Here is a 26,895-nt window from a genome sequence, read left to right as displayed (position 1 = left end):
CATCCCCTCCGACGCCATGTTCGCGGCGCAGCACCGCACTGCCGGGGGGGGGGGCGGTGGGGGAGCGGCGCGGACATGGCGTCGGAGGGGATGATCCTGACGAACCACGACCACCAGATCCGCGTCGGCGTCCTCACAGGTACCGGGCCGCGCCGGGCACTGCGCCGGGGACGCGCGGGGAGCGGCCGCGGGCGGCGGCGGGTCGGTGCGCGCTTCAGGCCGCCCCGCGGGGTGCCCTGCCGGCCGTCTGTCTCTCCCGTGGCGGCGCCTCCGCCGCTGCGCAGGGAGCGCCCCTCCGCCGTGCGTGCGGTACCCGAGGCCCGGAGCCGGGGTCGGGGCGTGGGGGCGGCGCTCCAGCCGCCGGCGGACAGCGTGAGTGGGGCCGGCCGGCGCTGGGCAGCGCTGCCGCAGGCGGGCGGGCGCCGCAGCCGCGGGGACTGACCCGGGGATAACCCGCGCGAAGGGGACGGAGCGCGCGGGTGGGCGAATGCCGGAGGGGAGAGGGGCCGGTACGTGGCCGGGCTGCCTCCGAACGCGGCGGAGCCGTGAGTGCGAAGGCGCTGGAGAAGGGAGCCCGCGGCCGGCGCAGGCTGCGGGCCGGCAGGTGCCGGGCCTGCCTTCCCCGGGCGGGAGGCGGCCTCGGCTCCCGGCCTCGGGAGTGCCCGAGCGCGGCACGCTCCGCACGGCAGCTCCTTCGGGATGGCTTCTTCCCCTCCCCCTCCCTGGCCTTTACTTTGGGAATTGGGAGGGGGTGGGTGGCGATGCTTGTGCCTATGTGCTCTCTCTTGGGAGGGGGAGGAGGGCATTTATGATGCTGCTGCTCATAGCGCACGGATGATCCTTTAATAAACCCGTGGCACATGACCCGCGGTGGTTGCACAGAAGGTTGCACACCCGGAGCCGGTACGTGTGTGACAGGCTGGGGGTTCCTTTGCCGGCGTCTTGGCGGGTATCCCGGTGCCCCGCGGAGCTCGGCGCTTCGGGGGACGCTCGGCGCGCCCAGGAGCGGAGCCCCGAGGGGTTCCAGTGCATACGGGCGTCAATGCCGTTTCTGTGCAAGGAGGGGACGAGAGATTTTGGCGAAATTTTTTAGGCGTCGAGCTCAGTAGGTTTCACCGGGAGCCTGGGAAGACATGAGTGTTCATGGAAGGCAGCGTTGTGAGCTCGCTTAGGAGTAGGAGGATGTTCGGAGTGAGACAGGGGACACTCATGGGAGAGGAGGCCTGGAGTTAACCCGAAAGTTATTTTATTACCGCTAGCGGTGTTTAACCCGAACGGCGCGTTCGGAAGCGGCCCGAGCCCGCGGGAGCCCCCGGCGCTGTTCCCCTGCTGGGTGCTGATCCCGCCGCCGGGAGCAAGGGATGTCGCGAAGGCTGGAGCCCTCGCCTCCTTCCCTTCCTGGGAAACGCTTGGCCGCAAGGTGATTGTAAAGGTAAACCACTAGAAAAGCACGATATATACAAGTGGAAATCCTTAGCGTTGCTTTCAAATTCCAGGCAGTCAGATCCTTAATATGGGTAGAGCGTGTCGGACCAGATGCAAAAGTCACATGGGGGGATTTTTCCCCGTTCTTCCTGAAGGATAGGACATGAGTGCCACTACCTATTATTGTAAAAGTTAAAGTGGGAAGGGGGTGCTAACAGAATGCTCTTTGCCTATTTCGTACAACTTCATGATGCGTAACTTGGGTTATTATTTTCTGTTGATCAGAGAGTTGTAATAATTTTCACTTGTAAGTGTTCCCAGAATGCAGTACCAGACACATATGGTGTTATGATAATTTAAATAACGATTTAGTCTCTCAATAGATTCAGATAATCTTTCCGAATACACTTCTTTTATTTTGTACTGTAAATCCTGTTTGATCATTGTTAAACTCTTTTAACTTTGTATCATAATTTGCAATTTCATTGCGAAAACCTTCTGGCCTGATTTTAATATTTTGTTTTAGAGGAAAGCCAAGAGGCATAACCAAACAGGACGGTTTTAGGTTTTTTTCCCCTTAATGTAATTGTTTTGAATTCCAGGCTGAAAAATTTTGCAGATAATTATATTGCCATTTTGAAAGGGGACGCTTTGGTTTCTTACAATTTTCCTAGTCCCCTCTTTTGTGTGTGCTTGTAAACATGAAATAAAATTTTGTACAAATGTTTGGCCATCTTGATTATTTTCCACTCTGGCATCTCCTTTAACCCTGGAAGAGAATATCTGTACTTTGGAGGATTTGGACCCCCTAGCTGTTTCTGCTGTTTCAGCTATGAAAAGACAGCAAAATAAAAAATGCACTCTTATGAATTTTTCTCATAGAAATGAACTAATAATTGTCTCTTGAACTAATAATTCCTGGTGAATGGAAGAATAAGTGTAGAAATGAAAAGGTCAGGTAGGTATCTGAACTATTTTTTTTATCATTTAGAATAGCTTAGTGACCAGAAATTAGATAATTAACATAACATGACTCCTTTTGCTTTTCTAATTAAGATCATAGGCATATATTTGTTTTCTTAGCAGTATATATTTGTGGTCTTATCAGCACAGGCATACAGATTTATGCTTTTGTTAGACCTGGTATACTCAGCTTAGAAAATAACCAGTACTGCACCTTATGGTCATATGCAGATGGAAGTAAATTTACTTGGGAAGGAGTAACTCCGTTGAATTAATTTGGAGTAAAGTTGGGTGTTTGTTTTAAAATGAGGACATATAAAAATAATCTGGGCACATTGTTATTCTTATCTCTTGTAGAGACTGATGCACATGGCTCCAGAGTATTTTGAGAGTGAGTAATGTTTGTCATATAGTTTAGTTTCATTACATTGTTTTGTTTTGAGTAAGTTATTGTATTTAGTTTTGCTTGGTAGACCTCTGTGTTTCTGTATGTATTGCTAGCTTCCATCTAGAAACAAATGTTTTTTCACTTGTGGTAAATTAAGACAGGTACAACGGATTAGAGAAATAGACATATTGGTTATTGTTTGCGCTAAATAACTTACTGTGTTCAAATGCAAAATTATGCAGAATGCAGCATCTTGGGCATTTTTTTACAAAAATTACTTGTTAACTTCTCTTATACCTCTACTGTCGAGGTGTTTTAGTTAAGAGTCAATGGTAAGAATAGAGTCCATAATTAGGACATTTTCTCAGTGTGAAAGAACTGTCTGCCTGAAATCAGGAAAAATACTGTAGTGTATACAGCACCTATGGACTTGCAGGTGACACTCATGTTTATTTTTGCATCTACAGGAAGTTGTGGAGTTAAGCTTCTTTACTGAAATAGGAGGAAATATACAACTGACTGATTACAAAACCGTGAAACTTGCAAACTAGAGGGTTATGTCTTATGCACATAGGAAGCCTCACTAGTTTGTGGATAGAAAATTGAATTCTAATCTTTGTGTGTTATCATTTCAAGAAGTTTTGCAATTTGTGAAAAGTGTGGAACTGTGAAAGTGTCATATTCAGCACCAGTGTTTAATGAAGTGTTCAGGTTAAAGATACTGCTCATTTAGGTTACAAACCTAGGTTTTCCCTCTGCAACCTTTGATATGTAGTGCAGGCACGTGAGCTGCTGATAGAGCTTCAGTGTTATGTTGCCATGAAGTTACTCTTATGGTAAAATACATTTTAAAAGGGCTGTGATGCTAAATGTCAGATTGGGATATTTTTGTGATGGAATAACAGAGTTGGACTAACAATGTCCAAAACTTTGTCATTTAAGTGTTCTGGATATCTTCTTTTGTAAAGGAAACAGTCATAGAGAAACAAGAAATATGGGGTAGATAAATGAAAAAGAGGCGAGATCTCTACATTTACGGTAAAGGTTGGATTCTGTGCGTGCTCTGTATAGTACATGCACCAACGTGCACCAATGCTTGCTTAGTAAAATACAAGTACAGAGTTACTCTGGTTGCCCCTTGCAAGCCTTTCATATTTGGGATATCTCTAACAGAACAGTTGCTAATCAGTTACCAGTGGTGTCAGGGTATTGAACCTGGTGTACTAAGTGCAGAATTTTGTAATGTCGAAGTTGGCTAGAAAAGAGGAGAAAATGTGTTCTCTGCCCAGAATTGAATCAATATTAGATCATCCTTCACTGTGGTGACATTGGTAAAAGTTATATAATCTGTGACCTTTCTTGTTTTGTCAGGGTCTAAAGCAGACCCATGACTGGAACCATCCAGAGAGATCTGAATGCTGTTGCCATCTCCACTAGCCCAATGGGAAAAACAGACTCTGGTTCTCTCTGGTTGCTCCTGTTTTGTGGTTTTTTCCTCTCCATCCCCATTTTCTTCTTGGTTGCCTCTCAGCTTGTTTTCTCTCCAGTAAGCATGTAATGGAACTGGCCAAAACTTGAGGTTTTGTTACATGTTTGGTTTTTTCAGAATAGTTGTGATAAAAATTAGTCATATTTTGTGTTGGCTAATAACTCTTCATTCAGTTTGCTTTTGAGGCAGGTCTGTGAGGAGGAGTCATCACCAGACACAAATACCATTTTCTGTCTTTGCTCCTCATTTTGTATTTTTTCCACCTTGTTTCGGAAAAAGGTCTCAGACTAACTTTTTTTTTGGGATAGCTTTACTGTGTTCAGTGTTGCTTTAAAACAGGTACAGCCTTTCCCTTTCATAATGGGAGTAAGGGGTTTTGGCAAATTTTTCTTCAGATACATTGTTCTTCCTTTCTTCCTCTGTGTAAAGATTAAAACATTTTCCATGATAGCTGTTGCCATAGGCCTACACAATAAAACAGACAAATGTTTTGAATGTGTAACCTCAGACCTTGATGTCCCTGTGTAACACAGTAGTGAGAAAGATTACACCGCTGTCTTTGTGTCTGAGACTCATTAGTTGGTTGAAAGGGCCCTGAGTGTGGACATTGTGTCTGAATGTATCACTTTGAAACAAGCTTTCTTCTGAGATGGTGAGGGCGTTATCTACTTGAGAACTGCAACCACAGAGGTTGCCTGGGCAGATCTGAAGTTCAGTGATATGAATGTTTTGTAAAAATTATCTTTGAGAAACGTTGGAAACGAAATACTTAAAGTGTCACTCTGTTGGTTAGACTGTGTTAGAAATGGATAGGCTCTCTGTTTTCCAACTAAAAAATCATATGCCTGTCTCCTATTTTATGAGATACCTTCTCATGACTTTCCTCTTTGTTAATAACATGCGAATTGCAAGATCTCTCCACAGTGGTGGTGCTGTTCATGTTCTGAACATGTATTGGAATTTGTGGGAAACTTTCTTATAGAGGTGTGTGTGGAAGGGAGAGGACTGACACTAGGTTTGCTAAGAGTTATTGTCAAATTGTCCTAATTTTCTAAATTGAACTTGCTTAGTTTTTTCTTTGTGATCTGTCTTCTCTCCAGAATTACAACTTATTGGGTACTCATCTTCAAAACATAGATTAAAGGCAGTAGCTTTTCCTGGGAGCCTTAGTCAGAGAAATGCTGTGCTTCCATTAAAATATTCTGGATTTGGAGTAACATTGATTTTCATCTTTCTCAACTGTAAGACTGTAACAATGTTGAGTTTATCCTAGAAACTAGGAGATATCCCTCTTTGCCATTTGTAGCTGTATGTCTTCACAAAAGCATTTCTTGTTGATTTTTTATATGGCTATGATGATGAGCTTTAGTGTGTCATGAACGTGATCTGTAAAATCGCCTCATTTCCTTTTTGTAGCCTAACTGTGCTTTACCTTTTAAACCTAAAGAGGAAGAAAGTCCTTTTCCCCCCCTATTTTTTAGTGTACAGTGTGGAACAAAAATAGGTGGCTGAAATCTCTCTGATATAGCAGACTCTTGTACTTAAAATTTAATTTGCTTGCTACAGTACTGATTCTTTTGAATGGGAAGAAGTAGAAAAACTGAAACTAAAAGCATCTAAAGAAAGAGATTTAAACATACATGTATAGTTGGGAAATAGTACCTACTTATGTAAGAAATGGCCATTAATTTGGAGGTTTGTGTTTTTATAGATGAGGGGTAAGAAGTCTTGTGTACTCAGTGTTTCTTGATTTGGAGTTTACTTATCCAAATGCAGTTGAAAGACTTCCATCTTCACCCACGCTCCATGTCTGTAGTTCATATTTAGCAGCACAGAGCATACCCATTACAGCATGTTTTCATTTACTTTTCTGGATTTATACTTGTCTCCTTTTCCAGTGCTGCAGGACAACTTTCCATGTTATTTACCTTAGAAGTTAGTGATTGTGAATTTCATGAGAACCAGCTTATTTCTGGGATACCTTTTAGTTGATTTGCTGGCTTTGTTAACTGGACAGTAACAGAATATGTGATCATCAGGCCGTGTTTTGGGGAGTCTAGCATACAAAATTCTGATACACAGACACAGAAGTCCACCTTTAATGTTGATTTAGCCATAGCTGTCTGGATTTTTTGTAGACAAACAAGTATAGATTCTGTTGTCTGCAATTTGTGAGATTGTTATGCAAGAAGAAGACATGATAACTAAAAATGGGAACAAATTTTAGTTCTTGTTAGATATTTATAAATCTTGAAGTGTGGATTAAGTAAAAGAAACCATTCACATTCTGTTCATATACGTAGATGTAGTATGCAACTCTCCACTTCTTACACTGAAGTGGTCTTATAATTTTTTAGTGTTGTGTATGACAATTCTTCTTGAAAGTTTAGCAGAATGCCTGAAAAAGGTATCCTTGGAAAACAGGAGGGTAATAACCATAAGGGAAATGAGCAGGTAGCAGCCTTTTTCCTGTGGGATGTTTTTAATTAATAAAAAAAGCATAGCCTTTTGGCTGTTTTATTTTTTAAAATTTTATTTTATTTTATTTTTTTGTTAAATCACAAAAAATTGAAAAAATAAGTTAAAATTGTAAAAGAACAGTAATTGCATTAAAAAGTGCTTGGGAAAAATAGACTTAATTAGGCAGTTATCTTAGAAAATTTCATTTTGCAAGTAAGAGATTTGTATGTGATGTTTTGTTTACTTGTTTTGTTTTCAAGCTAATTTACTGAGGCCTATTTTATGCCTAACATGTCAAGTGGAAAAAAATTAGCATAAACCCTTAAGAATAATCTTCTGTGTACATTTTGCAAAATCCTGCAAAACAGGGTTCTATCCTGCTGTTACAATGTGGGTGAATGATGTTTTGTAAGGAATAAAATGCATTGTCTGTTCCTTATACTATGAGATAAACAACAAGACTTCCACTGTCTAATTTCAATGATTAGGGAATAGCTACGTATAACAAAACCTATTTTTGAGCAATGAAATGTTTTTTGATATATACCAAGACCTCAAAGAACTGACTCAACATTAATTTAGCTTCATATGTGAGTTACCTAGAACAGTAATTTTAATAATTCCGTATGTATTATGACATTTTATTATGTATTTGACATACAGATTGTATAAGTAGACCGATATAATGAATATATTAAGTATTGCCTATGTACTTATGATCACAACTATAGAAATACATGTTTCTACTTTCTCCTTTTCTAATTAAATTATATCACTTATTATGTACTAAAGTGAAGAAAGTGAAGAAGCAGAATACACTTGGGCTTTGAACTATAAAATTTTTGTGTCTTTTTAGTACTTACTGTGTGGTATTGTTCGTTTTCTTTGTTGTCCTGTATATTTTAGGGAATTTATGTGGAATATTTTTCCTTTAAAAATCTTTCATGCATGTATTTTGTTTGTTTTCCTGGCTATTGTATGTGACTTTTGAGATCTAAAAGTGGGAAGTAGAAATTAAAGTATATGGTGTGGTTTTGTTTGGCTTTGTGGTTTGGTTTTTTATCCCAGGTGTTATAATTTGGATTTTGTTGGGAGGTGGGATTATTGGTGCTTTTTCTTTTTCAGATATATGCTGGAGGGGATTTAAATTCATACTGAAATCTAGGAAGTAAGTTGTTTCTTCAGAATTTTTATGGGAAGTTGGATGGATGAAAAATAATACACATTCTTTGGGAATTAAAACGAATTGCAGTGAAGTGTTTTGCAGATCTGACTGAGAAGGGAAAAGCTCCTAGGACCTCTACAAATGATGCTTGCTGTTAAAAAAAAGAAAATCCCCTGTACTCTTATCAAGCTGCTTTTAATGCCATGGGATGGGCCACTTAGGAAGGAATTGATAGCAAGACCTGAGATGAAGTCTGTAAAGTCTTCATCCAATAATTCTTGAAGAAACATTGAATATGGCACTTAGTTAGGAGTTCTGTGAACCAACACACTTCTACATTGTTATTTCTTATCCCTTCTTGAAACAGTGTTTATGGGATTAGGAAGACAAATCAGACTGCCAAAGAGAAGATGGGCATGTATGTATCCTTGTACTAGGTACTTGCAAATCTTGGCCTAGGAAAGTGTGGGCGGCAGCATGTTTCTGGAAGTAGAAGATTTCCAGGAGTTCAAACAGATATTATGTAATTTCCTACTGACATGGTTCTTTCATATGATGTAGAGTAGTGGCATAGCAGTGTAGATGGTGAGAAACCATCAGAAACTTCATCTCTGAAAAAATCTGGGAGAAAGCAGCAAGATGCCTAAAGTAAGTACATATCTGATGAGAAAACTGCTTGTTGTTTCCAGAAAAAAAAAAAGAACAAAACCCCATTAAGATTAAAGGGAATATGTACTTCTCATTTCCTCTTCTTTTAGCCTAATTTCTCTTTTTAGTTGTGTGAATACTCAAGGCAAGACATTAAATAAGCCTACAGCAAGTCAAGGATCCTCAAAATCAACTTCCTTGAAGAAATAAGCTGTAAATTAAACATAGTGAGGAAAAAAAGTGGTGAAACACCTTTAAAAGAGAGTGCAGGGACAAAGTGTTTCTGTAGATAATACTCACAAAGCTCCAGGGATGCTGAGATAAAATTGCAACAGGTGTTCCTATGTGTAACTCCTGCTGATTAAAACTTCATAATTGCTGATACAGTCTGATTTAATACGTTAAAAAAAAAAAAAAAAAAGAGGGAGAATATTATAAAACAAATAGTATAGAAATTGGAGGTTTTGGAGAACGTTTTGTAGTCTCCAGGTTTTTCTCCTGTTTTTGTGATGTCCTGAAAGAATTCCTTCTTAGATAGTTACTCTTATGATGTTCCATTCCCTTGATAGATGTAGTAAATTGGTGAGGCGTAACTCCATAGCTACTAGATTTAGCTAAATCTAAATCTAAGTACTTCTAGTTTTTGTAAAATATACTTGTTGGTAGGCTTTTTTAATGATTGCTGTAATCAGACAGACTGAAAAGTCTGCAGGGGAATTGCTTTCCCTCGTAACCTCCTATTATAAGAGATTCCAAACCATTCTGGTCATGCAGACATTTATTATGGCATTAATTTAACAAAGAAGAGAAGAAACCAGTAAAAGATATGTAGAATAAACCAGGAGGCTGAGGAGGATTTGGGGATTTTTGAGAGAAACCTTGTAATTTTTCCAAGTAAATGTGACTGTAGGGTAGTTCTGTGTGACATAATTATTTGGACAAAAGGCAAGGCACAAAGCTTTAAAAAGCTGGGAATGGCCTGTTAGTAAGATGTATGTGGTTCAAGCTGGGTATATTTGTTTCAGAATCTAATGTTATTCTGATATCTATTTTTTAGGAATGTGCCTTGTTCCACAGTAGGAAGGTAAGCTGTCAAGGCTTAAGGTCTGATCTTGCAGTTAAATTTCAGCATGGTAAGAATTAACGCTATTACCAGTGTCTCCAGTGTGCAGGACCTTCTTATCTGAGTGAGACTCAGGCTTTTTTCCTATACATCAAAAATCAAAATGGAAACTCTAAAGTTCATGTTAAAAGCAACTGCTGAAAAAAGCAACTGATGAAGAATTTCCTGTGATTGTCAAGCTGCAAGGAAGCTCACCTGCCTGTTCCTATTTCTTTATTCCAAAGAAAGGATATAGCTCTAGTTTATGCACAATGGTTTCAGTACATGACTTTTCTCTTTGGCTTGGCAGTTGATCAAAGAGAATTAGAGAAAATACTTGTTGTCATTTCACCATTGTTTTGTCAGAAAAGGGTTCAAGTAGACTTTCTTTGAGTGCTTTGATGAACAGAACATCTTTCTGGAAAAGGCATCTGAGGCAAATTTCTGTATAGCATTAAACTGGGACGTCACGGATTATCTTTAATATTAGAAAAATCTTTTAATTCCTTGATAGTGTGTCTTGTATTCCATTATTGTTATGTGTAAGTTGCTGTGAGGACTCATCAAATCATAAGGGAGATTTTAGATGGGAAATAGTAATAATTTTCAGTATTTTTTACCAGAATAGTAGCAGCTTTTAGTATACTCCAGAATAATTTTAGCAGATCTTCATATTCAGATTATTCCTAGGATCCTTTTTCTGCACTGAACAAACACCTGATAAAAATGTTCTACCTGTGCTTCAGCCTCCCAAAAGTAAATTCAGCTGTGCATATGAAAAGTATGCTGAGATGAACTACCTCAAAATGAATGGTTGAGGTCTTACTAGCATCTAGAAAGTAGCTAGTACTGGGCCTGGGGCCATTTGAGACAATAGTTAAATATATATTCTAATTCCTTCAAAGTATAAATTTAAACTCCATAGGTCCTGACATTCCAACTAGCAGCCATTGCAGGAAAAAAACCCAGACAGATGCAGAAATCCCTTTATTTGGATAATTAGGTACTCTCTCAATTCTTCAATAATAAGTACACAATTAAAAAAAAAAATTTGTGCTGTACCTACATAAGTCTTTGTCATGGGTTAAATAAGTAAGTAATGAGTATTTTGGACCAAATTGCTACAGTCTTTTGACTGTAATTCAGTAGATTAATTTACCTTCTGTGATTTCACTCCGTGTAAGTAAAGTCCTTGGTAGCAAGTACTGCTGCTTTAGAGAAACAGATCTTAGTACTGGGGACTTCATGTGCAGACTGTTGAGTGTGTTTTGCCTCACACTAGCTCAAAACCCATGGAGTGACCTCTGTAATTGTTGGAGTGCATTAGGTGCACTTGTGGAGTGCGTCTCATTTAGTTTTGTCCAAAGTGAATTCCACATTCATGCTTTGATTCTTCTATGCAGTGTCAGCTGAAGTGTGGTGACTGGGGACTCTTGGGAGACAGTTTAAAAGCCACTTTCTTGAACCAAGCACAAGAACTAATGTAGACTAGTTGTTGTTTTTTGCCGCCATGGGGTTGTATGCGCTTCTTAAAATTCTTGTGCATGCCAGAGAAGTCTTCCAGTGGGTAGCAATAAGGAGGCCTTCCTAAAAGTGGAAGGTGACCAGGAAGATACTAGCTCTTGAACTGTTTCTGTGCATTTTGTGAAGGGGATGTGGGTGAGGGCATAACCTTTGAATCTTTGGATACTCTAGAGAAAGAGAGACATGTATTTTGTTAACTAGCCTTGAAACGACTCTTAACTTAAGATAGCCCAAAGTAAAGTTCAGTAGTATGTAGAATTATTTCAAATGTCCAAAATTAGCCATAGAATTACAATTTTTTATGAAAGCTATAGATGAGGAAATGACAGAAAAAGTGTGTTTAAATTAATCCTTCATTTGAACAGGTCCTCCTTCTACCTATCTGACTTGTCTGTTAGGAAAATACATGCAGCATCTTGTCAGGGATTTGGTCTTCCTGCATTCACTACACCTCAAGGTGAGTTATTCAGAGATAATTTTCTGCTGGTGTACCATGCAGTCTTCTGTAAGTGGCCACTGCTTTAGAGCCCAAGAGGACTCTGTCCAGGCTTAATCTTGGGCATGATTCTGTCATCACTCTTCTTGTTCACTGCCATGCTGTGCTGTGCTGGCATAACCTGTTGTGTGGCTGTGAAGGCAGGGAACTGAAATAGCTGAAAATTACCCTGCCAAAGAAAAAGGGTCCTTTTGAGCTGAATCAGCTATGTGATCTGGTTCAGCACAGAGCTCTGCAGACTTCTGCTCCAGTAGGTGAATGGTGAACAAGGCTGGCAATTTTTACCTCTATTGTGAATTTTTTTCAGTTCTGTTCTTTCTTAGTACTCTTCTATCCTGCATTTTTCACTCTGTGCAAAACAAACTTAACTGGCTAACCTAGTGGAAAACTGCTCTTCTTTTGAGAAATTAGTTTTCTGCAGCTTGAGCAAACTGAATCAACTCGGCAAGGAACCTCAGGAGTGCCAGTTTGAGGGAGGAGCTGGATTGTACAGGTGGGATAGGTAAAGGTGGGAGATAGGACTTCTGTTTTCAGAACACAGCTCAAACAGATGTAATCGTGCTAATTTTATGTAGTTCACTTGCATCAATTGCAAAGGTAGTCTTGACACTCCTTTATCTGGCTGTGCTGCCTCTTTTCTTGCAAGTACTGCTTTGTCAGGCCAGGTGTCCTCTTGGTTCTATTTACTAGCTTGTCCTCATGGACAAGCAAAGACACTGCCTCTGCTGAATAATAAGCAGTAAAAAAATCATAGTGAAGGAAGGGAAGGATTTGCGTATTACAGGAAATTTTTTTGAGGAGAGGGTAAGCCAAGATACATTTTTCCATTTGGTATGTAGAGGTCTTTGATTCGTGTAGTAGTAGGTGAATATGAAGGCTGTGCTAGGCATTTGTGCTTAGCAAAGAGCTGAACATCTGAGAACTTGCATGTTAGGTAACTAGAAAAGCTGAACATTAGATTTCTGCAGTGTTAAATTTGGGAAAAGGTGAACACTATGTTACACATTTACAGGCAAGTAAGGTCATTTTATGAATGTATTAATTTTTTAATAGTCAAAATTTCTAACGTTTAGTTTTTCTAACTTACTATCTTGACTATAGTATGCCTGACAGAACTAATTTGAAGATTGTATACATATAATTAATATACATACACACATAAACGTTTATTATAGTGTATATCAGTAATTTTAAAAAAAGAAAAGTGACACATTTTTGCCAGGTCTGATTTCCCTTTTGCTTGAGGGATTTCTTTGGCACCATTCAATCTGTCATCTCACTTGCACTCAGTATAGTTTTTCTGAGCATATCTCTACCACTCAATCTAGCTATTATGCTGACTTGGAGGCTACTGACCTGATATGTACTAAATGGCAGATGATGTGCTACTGGCATATTTTTTTTCTGTTGGACATCTCTACACCAACTACTTAAAACATCTGCATGAAAGATCATAATCTAATTTTGTTTCTGTCCTGCATACCTTCTTGCTGATGTGAACAGTCTTACCTTTTCTCTTGAGTGGACTGTTACCCATTGGATCACATTGTGATTAGTGGCAGTAATTGGAACAGCCAGTCGTAGGCATCAGCTATTTGGGTAAGTCAGGCTTTGAGATTCTTGATATTTCTTTAAAATGGGGGAGGGATTGGGATGAAGATGAGGATAGATAGTTTAGTTGTATAATTGCGGTCAGTGGACCATGTGCACTTATTTAAGTCTTTAACTGCAACTCAGAAGCCTGCTGGTCCGTGCATTTGTCTAATATTGTATGCTTTCATGGTCTCCATGGCTACTAGTTATGTACAGACCATGGTTTTAGTATCGAAATGCAGTGTTTGGAGATAAAGGTAGCTAGCTAAACTGGGTTTTGTAAATTGCAATATAAGTAACATCTTCAGTATTAAGGTACATTTATAGCAGAAGTGTGATTTTTGAAATAGCAGAGAATACTGAGATGCTGTAGTCACTATAAAAGCAATCATAACATAAAAAACAGTTTGCCTAGAAAAAAGTTAAGGATTAATAATAAAAATGGGATTTTACAAGAAGTGTCAGAAAAAGAAACTATAGAAGGAATTGATAGCCACATTATGTAAAATCAAAACTATATCATAAAGGATAGCCTCTAGTAAATAATGTAGAGACTGAGGTTATACAAATGAGGTATAAAGGCTGTTAATGGACAGCAGACAAGCTAAACAGGGAAAAGATTTGTGTGCTTGAGGATTATGCATCTGTAGGTATCTGCAAGCATCCTGTTCACTAGAAAAGCTTAACAAAAGCAAAATTAGGAAATTGTTTTTATGAGAAGAATAGAGTAATAAACCAAGTATACTAGACATTTATAATCCCAATAGTCTCTCCTTAAAAATCCCTCACTGAGCCTTATTGAAAGCTGACAAGTATTGAATCTTTTAGCTATTCTTTATGAATTCATTTTTTACTCCATTGTATTAATGGTGAAATTAATCCCACCTAGAGCTCTCATCTGTCCATGAGCTCTCATTTATCCCAGCAAAATTATTCCTATATATGGTGAATGAAATGTGAACTGATCCAGATGATAGTATTTTGCCAAGCCAGCTTTCAGTGAATTTCTTTCAGTTTACTATGAGTAAATGCTTGTGCCCACACAGTAGAGACGGGAACAAGTTTCTGCCAGTGTAAAGAAGGTGCGATTTTTTTCTTTTGCTAATAATGCATGAGGAAAACTGATCTTTCACCAAGGCATTAGTGGCCCATGTTCTTGGGAAAATACTATTGCCAGGCCTTCAAAGCTTGTATTTTTACTGTAGTGCACTTCTATCAAAATCAGAAGGTACATTCTTTAAAAAGATTGCATGGATACGGTTACACTTGGTAGCCTTGTGCACCACCCATTGACCACTGATTTCAGTTTCAGAGTCAGTTACCTGAGGCTACATATAGTGGTTCAAAACTCAATTACCAGTCATTCACTTAATCGTGTTCACAGATGCATGTGCTGTTTGTGTGTCTGTAGGATATTTCTCCTTTTTTTTTGGATATTAGATGATCAGCCTCCTGGTTTTGAAGTAATTGTGCTACTTCTGTTGTCTGGTTGATCTGTGAATCTGCTGCTGCTATACTAATGTCTCATCTTCCTTCAAGAGACCATTAGATTCTGTTTATTTTAATTACTTTTCTTTATTAACATGTATAGAATTATTGGATATTTGTTGAGATTTCAGAATTTAATTATAGCTCCTATTACAACTGATAAAAAAAAAAGTTTTGAAAAAAGGTGAGGAGTGGGGAAGTACTTCTAAGACTTTCAGCAGTTCCTTTTTCCCCTTCATCTCCTCACCATGGAGCAAGATGCTTGAGCATACTACTCTTAATGACTGCAAGAGAATAAAGCATTAAAAACCTTAGCTCTTCTTTAAAAACAGTGGAAGATAAAGATGTGAGGCCAACAGATGCTTTTGCTGTCATTTTCTTCCATGTGTGACTTTTCATCTTTGTATTTGGTTTAGATTGTGCTGACTAAATACTGGAAATGGCTTTTTAGTGCTTTTCTGCTATTTTTTGCATTGAAAATACTTTTCAGTTACTCTTATTTCTGTTCTTGTGCAAGTCTTATTCTTTTGTGAATTGACAAAGGCATACTTCCTTTGGGACTGACTGTAATATCTTTTGTTTCCTGTAACATGACAAGTTAAACTGAAATCTTTCTCAGCAGTGTTGTTTTCTTGTTTATTTTTTTTCTTTGGGTGTATATGTCTTGATACAGAGTCTGTTGATCAAATACATCATAGATCTCATTCAGATTATTTTTGGTGTTAGAGGAAGAAGTCAATCTCTTGAATGCAACTAGATTGAGGGTTTTCTTACAGAATTTCTACTAAATGTGAAGTGCTTCTTTTCTTGGAACTTTTTTATTTGTAACTGCTTTGAATTGACATCTCCTGGAATCTCAAGATTTCTTTATCAGGTTATCAGGTCAATAGTTTATTTACCTTTGTTTTCTCATTTCTTTCTTACCTATTTTTTTTTCTTAATTCTGACAGATGACAAGGCATTTCTTCCACTTTGCTTCACATTCCTGAACAACTTCATAGGCAGCTCCATGAAAGGCTTTTCCCATAGTCCATCTTTCCTGTATTAGCATAGCTCTGAGAAGAATGTATTTTCTGTCTATAATTGCTTGTAAATATTACCACATTTGACCATGGTTATTTCTTTCAAGACTTTTTTTCTTTTCTCTGTTTCTTTCATTTTGCAGCCAGTGATCTCTCTAATAGTCTGTTGTCCAGGAGGATATATCTGGAGAATGTACTGCTTTAATGCAGTACAAAGGAAGTAATTGAAAGAAATCACTAAAGGAGATTGTGGTGTGTTGACCCTGTGCAGCAGCTAAGCCCCCACCCAGAGGCTTACTCACTGCCCCCAAGCAGGATGAGGGATGGAATAAGAAAAGCCAAAGTGAGGAAACTCATCAGTTGAGGTAAAGGCAGTTTAATAAGTGAAGGAAAGGTGTATGCCTTACTGAGATCAAACTAGAATACCCACTGCTCTCCATTTACCAAGCCAGTAGAAAGTATATTTTCCTTGTAGAAAGTAGATTTTTGTTAGGCTGATCTCTGTGTTCTGTTGCATTTTTTTTTCTACCTGTTAGCCAGACAGGTAGAAAAGTCCAATTTTCCTTTGTATCTAGCCTTCTACCAGACAAAAAGCACCATTAAGAAATTTTATAGCTTGTTCTGCAAATCTATCTACCCCCTTTGTTGAGGAATACAGGCAATTTATAGGTCAGTGCAAGGAAGCAATGCCCCACTGTATGGCTTTGCCATCTGGTACACATCCTGTAGGATGAAGAAAGGCTCTTATGAACATCTTTTGTCTGTTTACATTGTTGGCTAATGGCTTTTCTGCAGTTGGCAAGTGGCATTTTTACTTCTCTCATGTGTTAGCTTTTTGTAGTTGCTGAAAAAACTTCAGTGATTCACCTCCTTTTCTTGTCCCTTCAATGGAATCAGAAATGGAAATTCAGCTTCCATACTTTCAAGAAGTTACCTTCGTAAGGAAAAGAAAAAGTATACATTGTATCTGTAAGTTCCATTTAAGTCAATATTATATATTGGCAATGTTCCCCTGGGCTGTTATACAAATATCTAATGTCAATTACTGTGCATTGATGATACACCTTAAGATATAGACTGGTTTTTTTCTTAAATTTTGTATGTGAATTTAACTGAAGAAAATCCTTTCACCGCATGCCCAAATGAGATAATTTGAGTAAGGATGTGGTTAAAAGATATTTAAAGCTCACAGTACTTCACAGCTTGACACAGTTCTGTGATTTATTCTATATCAGATGTAATTTCAGATACTAGATTGTGACTGATAGCATTGTTCACTGTGCGTGAAGTTCTTTTCTGCCAAACTACATTACTTTTTATTTATTCATTATGCAGATTTCTTTTATTTACATAAGTCCTTTGCAAATGCTCAGGTAAAAAGCAAGTCTTGAAACTCATATGCTACATAGGCTACATGTTAAAAAAAAGAGGTTTTAAGTCTCTGAGGACAAGAGCCAGCACTAAACCTGATATACAAGGTCATGAAATAAACTTGGAGTCTTGTATTAGCTTGGATTCACTCATAATTAACTTTGGCTACTCTAGCTTGACTTTTAAAATATAGCTTACTAGGTAAAAAACACTTGTTGGTTATTTAAGAATTTCTAAGAGAACTAGTATAATGTAATGTAATATATATTATACTAGTTCTCTTAGAAATTCTTAAGTAACCAACAAGTGGTTTTTACCTAGTAAGCTATATTTTAAAGCTTAATATATAAGTTAAAACATCTCTAGGGGCCACAGTCAATTTGAGTATTAAAAAAGATTTCATTTATTAAATATGTATATAACAGTCTCTGCAACAAGGGCCTACAGATCATTTATAAAAACAAAATTTAGCAGTTGAGAGTTGCTCTTAGAACATACATGATACTTTTATTCTGTTCAGTTTTTCTGTTTTGAAAGAAAGTGAGGAATTTTTTAGGATTTTTCTGTGCTTGAATATGGTTTCTTACTAAGCCTTTCCACATCAAGTAACCAGGATCAGATGTCTTGAAAGCATTACATGGACACAGCTTTGTTCTTGGACTTAGTCTTTTTAGTTCCTCATGTTTTTAACAGAATACTTTCGTATAGAATTGTTAGCTCAATAGCTAAAATTCTGCTGTTGAGCTCAAAACAGTTTGTCCATTCCATTTTAAACAAATGCCTGTATGAACTCACTAGTCTGTTCAAATTAGCTAATTCAGAGAAGTATAATCTGTATGTTAGAATTACATAATGCAAGTTTTTATTGTATACTTTGCTCTAACAGAGTCAAGAGGCTTTGGATTTTTCCCCAATGTCTGTCATATTAATATTACCAAAGCTTTACCTTTTTGGATGAGGCCTAAAGTACAGTCATTAAACTAAAGGGAAGACACGAAAATAAAGAAGAATATTCTGAAAGTAATAATTATATATTTCTTTGATAATTAAGGTTTGCAAACCTCTTAATTTAATGAGGCACTACTAGCTAATGGAAATGACATACATGGAATGATACATTTTGCCTTTCACTTACATCTGAGTTTTTACTTATGACTGCATCTGTTCTTGCTCCAGGGAATAAGAAATTTGAGATGGGAAGTTGAAGAAGCTCCAGTAGATTTAACTTAATGTGGTACTCGAAAGTATATAACAGTTTCTAAAAAAATGACCAACCATTTCACAATTAATTTATCATATTGATTAACCTATGTGAACATTACCTTTCTTGTTTATCTTAAGTGCGGGCTGAAGATTTTTGAATGAAGACAAACAAAAAAATAGTACATGATCCAAAAGATGCAAGTTGCAAAAAAAAAAAAAGAAAGAAAGAAAGGAAGAAAAGCTGCAGTTGACACAAGAAGGTGGTTAGTGTTAACATATAGTGTGATGATGGATGTCAGGGGCAGAGGAGGGTGTTAAGTCATTGTTTTAGACTTGTGAGGTGGATTTACTAGAGTTTGTGTGTTCTCTAAGCAGAGAATATTGTGTTGATCCAGTAATTTGGGGATATTTTGGTTGCTCCAGGGAATGCTGCATTAAAAGTAGAAGCAGCTTTAAATATTCTTTAAAATGGAATGCATCTTTATTCTCTCTGTGGAGCAGTGCTATTAGGAGCTATATCCCTAGCTACACACTTGTGAAATTAAAAAAGCTTTGTGGCTGGAAAGGTGCCCAAAATCTGAGAGATCTTGTATCTCTCTTCTTTCTGAAGAGAGAGATCAATAGTCAATCAAAACCAGATATTGTTAACACTTTGTAGGCTAGAGCCAAAGAGAGACATAGATGTGGTGATGCTTCAGTATCTTAAACTTAGCAGTTTAGACCATGCAGTGGGACGGAAGAGACCAGGGTTCAGATACTTGCATTTTGAACTATTGATGAGTTTTCTTTTCATGTTAAAGGGCAAGTAACAAAACAGAAATAGTCCATGGACCAGGGACTAGAATCTAGGTCTTCTCTCCCAGTTGAGCACCCCCGTTATTAGGCTACAGTGTGATCCTTGTTAATTGTCCAGATGCCATAGCATTTTAATTTTTAGCTGGGTAGTTACCCAGCTTTAGCAGACAAGAAGCTTGTTACTATCCAGCCTTTTAGTTTCCTAATTAAAGTGCTCTTCTGGGAAATAAATGCATGTTTTTGAATCCCCATATGCTAACAGAGAATTAAACCCAAGTTCCTTGTCTCTGTGGTACTTGCTGTAATCCAGTATGTATCTACAGGAGAAGTTCTGTATTAGTGGTCCCAAGCCATTTGCAGACCCTTGTGTACCTTGCAGTGCTGTTACACAGCCCCCACCACTGTCCTTTCGCAGGGGGTGTGTTTGCTGCCGCAGGTGGGACCTCTGTGTCACTTTGCACATGAGCCTCCTAGCATGTGTCTTGGTGGAGCTTTAGCCTTCTATAAAGTGTCCACCAGAAAAATTAAGTACATTTATCATGTCTATTTCTAGGGAAATCCTGTGGTGTTTGTTAGATTACTTTGTATAGGACTTGAGGGCCTGAATTGTGCTTGTATGCAAAAATACTTTTATTACATGCTGCTAAGAATTCAGATGACATGCAGATGATGAGAAAACATCATGCTTATCAGGTATTCGAATATGGTAATAGCAGGAGCTCTGTTTTTTGTTGCCATTTAAATAAAAGTATTTAACAGTCAGAAAGTTCTGGGGTCATGCAGCCTGGATGCTTCATTAATACACCTGAAGGAATTAAGCTGCTGGACAACCAGATTTTCCTTTCAGTTGTCTAAGTTAAATAGTAAGAAATATTTTTTTAAGAAAATCAAAATAACTAACTGCCTGTTTTACTTAGGAAGCTTTTCCTTTCATGGCTTCTCTGATGCAGTCTTCTTCAGTGTCTTCTCATAACAAAAATTATTTGGGTATACTTTGAGATTGTAGCAAGCAGGAAAAAAATTTTGGGGCGCTCTCCCCAGCAGTCTTCCCCACACCCTTGTTTACATGCCATATGATTAAAAAAAAGAAGAAAGAAAAAAACATTTGAAATCAGTCCTCCTCCCCTCAATTTGTTGCCTTCCTAGGTAAATAAATCCTTGGTAGTTCACTGCAATTTAAATTATGTACACTTAGTATTTTCACGATTATCATTTTCCATGCTTATTTCTTTTTTAGTAATGGTTCTATGCAAAATCAAAACTGAAGTTACTCAAAGCGGTTGGTGTCAAGTTTTTTTGTGAGTTTGATTGGTTGGTTGGTTTTGCTTTTGTTTTGTTTGGTTGGGGTTTTTTGTTGGTTGTGGTTTTATGTTTGTTTCTTCGAAAAACATACTATGTTTTTGCTTGTTTGCTGGACTTCTTTTAATCTGATAAGGAAAACAGTCCTGAAAAACATAAAAAGTGCTGATGTGACCTTGTCCATATCTTAGCTAGCAGGTGCCTTTAGAATAAGATGGTACTGCATCATAATTTCCTGATGAGTTACAGCATCATGATGGCATGTGCTCCCACTCAGAATCTATTTTAAGAAAGGACTGAAGCACTTTCTTATGAGTAATCTTGTACTCAAAAATACTGGATTGGAGTGAAGAAAGTCTACGAAGTAAAGATGTTCTGGAGATCAAAAGAGAACTAATGGAAAAGTAATTATTTAATCTGTATAGTTAAAAAAAAAACTTAGCAGAAAAAAGCTTCAGCAGCTTTTAGTCTATACATCTGTTTAGTCTGTACATCTATTAGTCTATATATCTGTCCATATAACAGATTCATACAGCAGAAGAAATACTAAAGACTTCCTCAAAGAAGCTCGTGGCCCACTTAATTAGGCAGAACTTTCAGAGGCTGTTTTATGTTTACCACTGTACTGGCCTTAGTAATTGCAGCATGTGTTTTGGAAATTTGTTATCAAATCTTCTGTGTAGCAGAGCATCTCATCTCTTTGCTAGATGTTCCTATTTTGATACTGGTTTCAGTTTGTCAAGAAAATGTAGTTCATTTCAGCACAATAATTGTAAGGGGCAAGTCTTAAGATGAAAACTCTTCAGTATGCTGCAAATACTGACCCACTCTTGGACAACCCTTTATTTTCCCAGAATATAAGGGTCCTGAAAGAGTTTGAGGATATTCTGTACAATTAATGTGCCTTGAATTGACCTTAATAAGGTGAGCACAGGTTTTATAAACCTGTTAGTTCAGATTAGCTGTATTTTAACCCAAGATCTCTTAACATTCAGCTGCATACACTGTAAACTGAATGTAGAAAACCTTTTGTTATACCTTTATATTGCACTTAGGAAACAGGGCAGCTGAGTACTACCATTATACAGATTAGTACTATTACAAGAAGAAAAACCTAATACAAAGCTAAATATTTCAAGTCACAAGCCATAACATTTTATGGTGGACTAGAGTATTTTTATCTTCTTTCTGTGCTATTTTCCTGTAAGCTTCCCATTATCTGAATATAGCTAATTCAAGTGTGCTATTAACACATCACTATTTCTTGAATGGCCTGTGGGAATAATCAAAATTTGGGAAATGGAGCACAGAGGGGACTGACTTCACCTAGCTTGCTTATTTTTACATTAAAAAAATGTAGGTAAGAAATCTTTAGGTCTCTGCAGTCTTGACTTACAAAATTAGGACTCTGTATTTAATGAATGAGTGCAGTGAATGTGTATGTAGCCAGAATTGCATGATTAAATTATTTGCTATGGTAAGTTTAAAAGGCTATCACCCCATAGTATCAGAGGCTTCCAGCCTTTGACATATGAAAATAACTGATTTTGAGAAACACAGAAACTTCCTAAAGAAATTTGACCTATAAAGCAATGTTATGTTTTTAAGGTCTAATTAGTGGGGATCTGCTGTGAGTAAAAAAGGGGTCTTTCTTTGGAAGCAGATATACCGGTTTTACAAAGCATACTTTTCTATACATGTAATAAAATAATCTCTCTGTAGGTATTGGAATTCTACATTTTACAGAGAAGAAATATTTTTGCGGCAAGCTCCTTCCTAGCAGCAGGCTTGACGTGTCAAGAATAATTCTGGTGGAGGTAGTGTACTGATTCAAATCCAATCAAGAAATTAAAAATTACTCAGAGGATGCAGTTTCTCATGGGTCTCCAAACAGTATGGTGTTTTGGTCATGCTTATTTTTGTGACCGGGTAGGCTGCAGGCTAATTTTTAGGTTTCTGTTTAGAGGTGCATTGTACACAGAATACTCATTTCATAGGTTCAAAGGGAAAAAAAACACCAAAAAAAACCCCCAAAAGCACACCAAAAACATGAAGAGGAACATTTCCTTCGTGACTGACAAGAGCATTCCATGTGAGCAGAACACAAATGAAAGCATATTGGAGATAACATTTTTGAAACACTGTAACTCTGTAAGTGCAATAACTTGCTTTATTTAGTGTGCTTGATATTGGTTTTTGTTCTGTTAAGCAGTTCATCCATCAAGGTTTACTTGAGGTATGGAAAGGTCATTGTTTTGATCTTCAGCAGTGATGTAGCTTGAGGAACTTTGCTTGTTTACTGACCCTGTGTGTGGGGGGGGTACCTTTCTGAAGCTCAGTTTCAGATTAACATGAGTATTGTGTGAGACTGTAGTGGGAAATTGGACATACCAGGAGCTAGGGAATCCTGGTGAGGTCAGCATGTTAACCTGTGCCTGTTGAGTTGGTTATCTGAAATGTGAGTTAACAATAATGTTTGCCTGATTCCATTGCATCTCAGTCAAGCTGTCAATAAGTCAGTGCTCTCCTATGTACAGTTTTTTAATGTGAAAGAGAATATTGCCTTCTGGGAAGACTCTCTCTACATCTGAAAAAATTTGAGCATGCATTTCAACTTGTAATTTCAGTTTCCACTAACAGGATAAATTCCTATTTTCCAGCCTGCCATTTGTATATAACACTCAACTTTTGTTTTCCGTGCAATGCCCATGGTCAAAAATTAGGTAAAGTCTGAGTGGCAGCTGGCAGATGTCAACAAACTGCTTACTATGCTATTCATAATTTCATATTCTCTGTAGATCATATTCTAAAAACCCCTCTGTGTTCTAAAAAGTGTTATAGAAGTTTATAGCATTAAATAAAAGTGATGATGTTTTCTACTTTATTCAAGTTATACCAACATCAGGCTTTTATCTTGCATTTCTTCTTTCTTTTTCATAACCTTCTTTCAGTTGCTCCCATGCTCACTCCCATTATCCTCTCCCTAGCCCAGCCTAAACAATGATGTGCCATTTCACTGACATCTTCTCCTTCACCCACTACAATTATTCTTGGGGGAAAAAATGCAGAAAAAGTAGTTGTAAAAAGAAATTGGATTATTCCCATGCTGTCTGAGTTAAGATCGCATTGGTGCAGAATGCAAAGACCAAAATTCTAAGTGCTAAGGCAAATGCTTCTAGGAAGAAGTAGTTTGATGAATTGTAGGAAGAGAAATAACATTTTACTTGGGGTCTTTTGATTACAGAAGGTGTAGTCTGTAATTTTTAGTCAAGTTCAGCTTGCATTAAAGGGGAAAAACCCCAAAAAATCATGCTGAGCATATATAAATTGAGGCGGCTAGCTAAAGGGAACTCAGAAAGAGCAGCTGAATGGTTTGTGATGCTGTGCAATCTGTTTAAAGTTATTGTATGAGACTCCGAACTGCGCTGTGGGCTGCAAAAGGAAAGGCTTCAATTGGCTGACCTCTAGCTTCTGTGAATGGTGCAATGTATTAATCACAGTTTTATCTGGATCAGAAGGCCATTGCTGTGCCTTGCATCTCCCATTTAGCCTGGGTACCTGCATTTCCATTCTGTGAAAACCACGCTGTGAGGGTGTGGAGCACTCCTGTTTCCCCAGAATGGAACTGGTAAGTAGCCATCATGAGCACTATCTGCAAGAACTACAAAGTACTCCTCTGTTTCCCCAGGCTTTGATACAGTATCAGAAGATCAAAAAATTAAAGGTGACATGTTGAAACTTCAGGAGAAAGGAAGTTGTTAATAATAAAAGGAGGGGAAAAATAGATCGGAGAGGCTGTCAAGTTAAATGCAAAAGAAGGCAAGCCCAAAAAAGACTGTTGAGAATCAACTTGCTAAAGGCATAGCACCTAATAATAACTAATGTTCATGGTATCAGGGAGCTGAAAGTTTGTCAGAGTGTTGGTAGGGTCAGTAGCTGATCAATACAAGTAACAGTTGAAGAAAATAAAACCATCATGTAAAAGTTAAGTGTGTGGGGGGGGGTTGTTTTTATTTTTTAACATGATGTTATTTCACCTTGAAAGTTTTTGGCAAGTTACTAATTCTGAAGTAACAGAACTCTGAAAGGAAGTGCTTGGTTGCTTTTTTAAGGCAATATTTCTGGTAATTGTAGTAACTTTAGACCAAGAAGTCTGAATTCTGCATTGATTTTGCTTCAGAAGCTATAAAAGAAACGAATATGTTTTCAGCATATTTGCTAGTATATTGGGGAAGGACTGAACCAGCTTTTCTTGAGGTTAATTCACTCAGTCTGCTGGAGGTTTTTTAAAATATCTCATGATGCCTTCAATATTAGGCATATGATATAAATTTGCATTTTCAAAATGCTTCAAATGGCTCTTAAAGAAATTAAAGTGTCCTGCAAAAAGAAGCAAAGTCCTGCCACTTAATAGTTAGTTAGTAATTAGAAAAGTGTAGGAATAAATTGTCAGACTTCTCAGTAGAGGCATTTACAAACAGAATTATGTAGGAATCAGCTCTGTAGGCTGTCATGGTTAACATAGGATAATACAAAACAGCTTCCGTACTACTTACTGCTTCTCATATGTCAAGTTGCAGGAGGCATAAATGAAATTATGCGTTAGTAGTTTTAATTATAAATATTGTTACAATGTCTTAAAAGTTAACCTATACTTGGATAAAATTTGTACTTCTAGACTTTATAGTAATAATAGTATGTAGTAGTGATCAATTAATTTTTTACAGTAGCTGTAAAAAGATTTTGCTTGCCTTTTTTAGAATCAAGGTAGCAGGTGCCTTTTATATTTTTACATAATTTAATGGAAATTAGCACACAGATTTGCCCAAGTATGAAAAAATAATTTGGCAAATTACAAATATTTAGAGGTTCTACTGGTTTCTTTGAGATTTTGAAAACACTTACTCTGTAAAATACATTTGATATTGATTTCCATTAAAACTGAGACTTTCCCATCGTTCTTAATGATGCTAAAAGCTAAGTGGTCTTACTAGTAGTCTTAGTTTTAAGTTCAGAGTTATTAATTTGGGGTTAGGGAGGAATTTTCTAACAGATTAGGTTGAAAACAGTTGTACTTCTTTAGTCTTCAGTTGTGAATATGGTTCACTTTCCTAGGATTGTCTGAATCACTGGATGTATTTCTCCGTAAGAATAGGCTGGATACTTGGTGCCAAAGACAGAAATAGAATGCAAGGACTTGGGAGGAATTGAGTGGTGAATGTTAATATGTTGCATTCTAAGCTCCTTGCAGAAGAATCTTCTAATAAGCACCAACTGTCACACTGAAATTAATAGGAATGCAAAACATCACACTCTTTATTCAGTCTTTAGGTAATACAACCCTTTTTGCTTAATTGTCTTTGTCTTGTCTGTTTTTTTAGACTACAAATCCCAGTCTAACTTGGGACCACCAGCTACTATTCCAATGCAAGTCATATTTAGCATTAGGAAACAGTCTCAATGTCTAATTTGTTTTACAGATGCTTAAATACTGTTATAAGTATATTTACACTAGAAAAAAATGCTGCTTAAATATTCTAAATTTAGGAGTGGAAGAGCTTTGTGAGGACTTATTACTTACATATATTTAGCATTTTGTTGTGAATTTTCCCATTAACTTCAATTAAACATGTTGGTGCTCTCAGTGGAAATGAATATGTAAGTCTTCACAGCACTGTGCTTTAAGTGGTGAGGGAACAAGTTGAATACAAGTTGGCAGAGTGCAAAGTAACAGCACGTGTTTGCCTGCATAATTGTCAGTGGTCAGAGCATGCAAGTGATCTGCATTGCAGGACTACAGAGCAAACAGCCAGCATATTTGCACCCTAAATGGTAAATAAAGTTTTGTTTCAGATTATCACAGACATACATGAATTCAGTGCAAAAAACCGAGGTGTAACATGAACTGCAAATGACTTACACTAGGATTTTGTTGATGTTTTAAAAGCTACCGAGATTTAGATACAAGTCTGAAAATACTAAAGTAGCTAACTATTTGTAAACTCATTTACTTAGTATGCTGATTTCTCATGCAGTGTTACTCTGCTGTCAAGCTGTACTACTTGCTTATGATTGGTATTAATAGCATTTACATTCATTAATATTTATGAGATAAAAGTATACATGAGTTTTTAGAAATGTTGTCATGTATCAGGATCAAAAATCAGGAGTAATAAACAGAAAGTATTCTGTGCTGCAGAACAACTAGAGAAATTGGACCTGGGAACTGTGTTTCACAAACAGATTTGATTTGAATATTAAATTCTTTTCAATGAAAGTGGGGAAAAGATGCAGTCAGTGTGACAATGTAGTGAGACAATGATGGATGCCAGAAGTATCTCATGCATCCTTCATGCATTCTTTTGCCTTTAAAGATGAAGGCAGAATCTGTGCCATAACTCATCAAGATGTGAAATGCTGATTAGGCATTTGGCCCAGTTGGATCTGGTAAAGGCCTGTGGTGT

At 37.6% G+C, this 26,895-nt stretch overlaps 1 protein-coding gene across 31 annotated transcripts in view; it reads left to right on the top strand.

The window, feature by feature from the left end:
* Nucleotides 1-43: 43 nt before the first annotated feature.
* Nucleotides 44-26,895, top strand: part of GPHN (gephyrin) — a 282,202-nt gene continuing 255,350 nt past the window's right edge. For 30 of the 31 annotated variants that reach the window (XM_042047195.1, XM_042047216.1, XM_042047218.1 and 27 more), the window contains exon 1: nt 44-139. In XM_042047195.1, the coding sequence (XP_041903129.1) occupies nt 76-139 (64 nt within the window). In that variant the 5' untranslated portion in view covers nt 44-75. Of the gene's footprint in view, nt 140-2,745; nt 2,780-26,895 lie in introns of all 31 variants that reach the window. The other variant, XM_042047185.1, reaches the window with a different exon arrangement.

This window comes from Corvus kubaryi, unplaced genomic scaffold (genome assembly GCF_017639235.1).
Source record: "Corvus kubaryi isolate FWS band 111438036 unplaced genomic scaffold, C.kubaryi_AGA036_p1.0 66, whole genome shotgun sequence".
NCBI lineage: Eukaryota > Metazoa > Chordata > Aves > Passeriformes > Corvidae > Corvus > Corvus kubaryi.
The sequence above is the reverse complement of the archived record's forward strand: the minus strand, read 5'-3'. Positions and strand labels throughout refer to the sequence as shown.